Below are 2,921 nucleotides of genomic sequence, written 5' to 3' on the forward strand. Positions count from 1 at the left end.
AGCAAACAAGCTAAGAGGTAGTGGCCAGGCTCTGAGTTCAAGCTCTAGCCCTCTTCTTTTTTCCTCTCACCGCCTCTCTCCTTCCCAAGACAAGTTCTGGGAAGCAGTAGGATCTTTGAGGGCAGGCGAGAGTGGTTGCAGTGCCCATCTGGGACCACTAGATGGCGATAACAGAGGCATGTCTGGGCGTGTGCGTCGGCGCGGGGCCTCCAGCAGCTTGCAGGAGCTGAATGGGGGGGGGGGTCTAGCCTCCACCCCTTAGGTCAGTGGAGGGTTCCCCGCGATCATGGCCTGGCCGCGTGTGCAGCTGGTGGTCACCGCAGATGACTTTGGCTACTGCCCGCGACGCGATGAGGGCATCCTGGCGGCCTTCTTGGCAGGAACCGTGACCAGTGTGTCCCTATTGGTTAACGGCACATCAGCAGAGAGCGCGGCGGAGCTGGCCCGCAGGTGAGGACGATCCCCTTCCAAGATCGGGTGGGTCTGGGGGCCCTGGCGGCTGCCTGTGCTCCCGCTCGAGCTTCGCCCGCAGGTATAGCATCCCCACGGGCCTCCACGCCAACCTGTCGGAGGGCCGCCCGGTGGGCCCGGCCCGCCATGGAAACTCGTCGCTGCTCAGCCGGAAAGGCTTCTTCCTCGGCAAGATGGGATTCCGGGAGGCGGTAGCGGCGGGAGACGTAGCTTTGCCCCAGGTGCGAGGGCGCGCCTGCAGGAAGATGCGCGCGGTGAACCCCAAAGCTCAGCCCGGAGGGGGCCACGAAGGCGTCAGGGGCTCTCCCACGCTGGAGAAGCACAGCGGGGGCTCAGGGTGTTTTACCTCTCCCCGCAGGTGCGGGAGGAGCTAGAGGCCCAACTGAGCCGCTTCCGGGAGTTGCTGGGCAGGGCCCCCACGCACGTGGATGCCCACCAACACGTACACGTGCTCCCAGGTGTGTGGACGGAGGCTCACACGTGTAAGAGGCGTTGCTCTGGGGTGAAGATTCTGGCTCCTCCCTAAACCTGCTTCTCTGGCAGGCGTGTGCCAGGTGTTTGCTGAGGTGCTGCACGCTTACGGGGTGTGCGTCACACGGCTACCGGTGGAACGCGGCGTGGGCAGCTGCACTTGGCTGGAAACACCAGCGCACGCCTTCGCCTGCACTGTGGAGCGCGATGCCCGGGCCGCCGTGGACCCCTTCTCCCGACACGGCCTGCGGTGAGCACCCCTTTCTGCTCCAGGTGTCTGGGTCTGAACGCTCCCCGCCCCCACCCCACCTCCACGGGATCCAGGGCACAGATGTCTGGCCTGACGTGGCCTTGCAAACATCCATTGGCTGCCCCTATTCGCGCTCTGCCCTGCCCTCTGCCTCGCCTTGTTGCAGCTCTTGTTCTGACCTGGCACCCATAGGTGGACTGATGCCTTCGTGGGCCTGAGCACTTGTGGCCGCCACATGTCTGCTGATCGCGTGTTGAGGGCCCTGGAGCAAGCTCTGGAAGGCATTCCTGCCGGCCAGGCTGTGACAGCCGAGTGGATGGTCCACCCGGGCTACCCCAGTGTGCCTCCAGCCGGGGGATGTGGTGAGGGCCCAGATGCGTTCTCCTGCTCTTGGGAGCGGCTGCATGAGCTCCAAGTCCTCACGGAACCTACACTGAAGACCCAGCTGGCCCAGGAAAGCATACAGCTCTGTACTCTTGATGTCTTGAACTCCAAGTGTGTTGAGGAAGGAGTCCCTCCGGAGCCAAGTCTGGAACCTATCCTGGAGCCATCACCTTGATGTCAGCAGCCAGCTAAGCACCAATGCCCAATGTGGGCCAAGATTAAGCTTTTGGCACAGTCTAGAAACAGGTCTCAGAGCATTGTCTGTGACTTCCCAGATTAAGACTCTGCCAGTTCTGTGCCAAGCTCTGTGTTCCTATGACTCAGAGTGATAACTAGTGCTTGGGTAGCCTCTTCTGCCTGCATGCAGACTGTGACATCTTGACCTAAGGCCTGCAGAGCCAATTCCTGTTGCATGTCAAAACTGATTGCTCAGGGGCAATGAGTAGAAAATGCATGTTAATAAAAGAATAACGGTATCCTTCAGACTTGGATGGTGTATAAATAGTGTACAGAAAACTTTCACAGAAACAAGATTGGATGTAGAGCAACTCTTCTGTGGCCCAAACCAAAAGAAAATGCTCTATGGTTGGAAATGTGGCTTAGTGGTAGAGTGTTTGCCTAGCAGGTATGAAGCCTTGGGTTTGATTCATTAATACCACATACACAGAAAAAGGCTGGACGTGGCATTGTGGCTCAAATAGTAGACTGCTAGCCTTTAGCAAAAGAAGCTCGGGGACAGTGTCTAGGTACTGAGTTCAAGCCCCAGGACTGGAAAAAAAAATGGCAAAAGCATCTCTGCAGGCTGAGAGCATGGCCTAGTGGTAGAGTGCTTGCTTAGCATGCACAAAGACCCAGGTTGAATTTCTCAGTATCACATACATAGAAAATGTTAGATGTGGTACTATGGCTCAAGTGGTAGAGCGCTAGCCTTGGGAAAGCTCAAGGACATTGCTCAGGCCCTGAGCTTAAGCCTTAGGACTGAGGGGGGGAAAAAGCATCTCTACATTCTAGTTTTGTTCATGTTTGGGTATTTTTGGTTTGGATTTGACATGGGAGGGGGAGTCTCATTATGACCTTGAACTCCTGGATTCAAGCCTACCTAGTAGCTAGGACAGGTACATGCTACTGCATCTGACAATGTTATTTTTTCTTCTTTTTCTTTCTTTCTCTCTCTATTTTATTGTCAGGGTGATGTATAGAGGGGTTACAGTTACATTTGTGAGGTAGTGAATGCATCCCTTTTTTTTTTTTTTGGTAGATCATGGGGCTTGAACTCTGGGCCTGGACACTGTCCCCGAGCTCTTCAGCTAAAGGCTACTGCCCTACCCCTTGAGATACATCGCCA

At 56.2% G+C, this 2,921-nt stretch overlaps 1 protein-coding gene across 1 annotated transcript; it reads left to right on the plus strand.

Moving 5' to 3' along the window:
- The first annotated feature begins 237 nt into the window (after positions 1–237).
- On the plus strand, positions 238–2,044 carry Ydjc (YdjC chitooligosaccharide deacetylase homolog). Its single transcript, XM_090320160.1, has 5 exons — positions 238–450; positions 533–692; positions 830–929; positions 1,015–1,192; positions 1,385–2,044. Exons 1-5 carry the CDS (start codon positions 287–289, stop codon positions 1,749–1,751), a joined length of 969 nt encoding a protein of 322 aa, XP_090176286.1. The 5' UTR covers positions 238–286; the 3' UTR covers positions 1,752–2,044.
- The last annotated feature ends 877 nt before the right edge of the window (positions 2,045–2,921 follow it).

Source organism: Megascapheus bottae, chromosome 28 (genome assembly GCF_031878675.1).
Source record: "Megascapheus bottae isolate mThoBot1 chromosome 28, mThoBot2.hap1, whole genome shotgun sequence".
NCBI lineage: Eukaryota > Metazoa > Chordata > Mammalia > Rodentia > Geomyidae > Megascapheus > Megascapheus bottae.

Coding starts and splice junctions, on each gene's coding strand:
- Ydjc (XM_090320160.1), top strand. CDS start 287: ATGGCCTGGCCGCGTGTGCAGCTGGTGGTCACCGCAGATGACTTTGGC. Junction 693..829: donor GAGACGTAGCTTTGCCCCAG/GTGCGAGGGCGC, acceptor CTCTCCCCGCAG/GTGCGGGAGGAGCTAGAGGC. Junction 1,193..1,384: donor TTCTCCCGACACGGCCTGCG/GTGAGCACCCCT, acceptor TGGCACCCATAG/GTGGACTGATGCCTTCGTGG.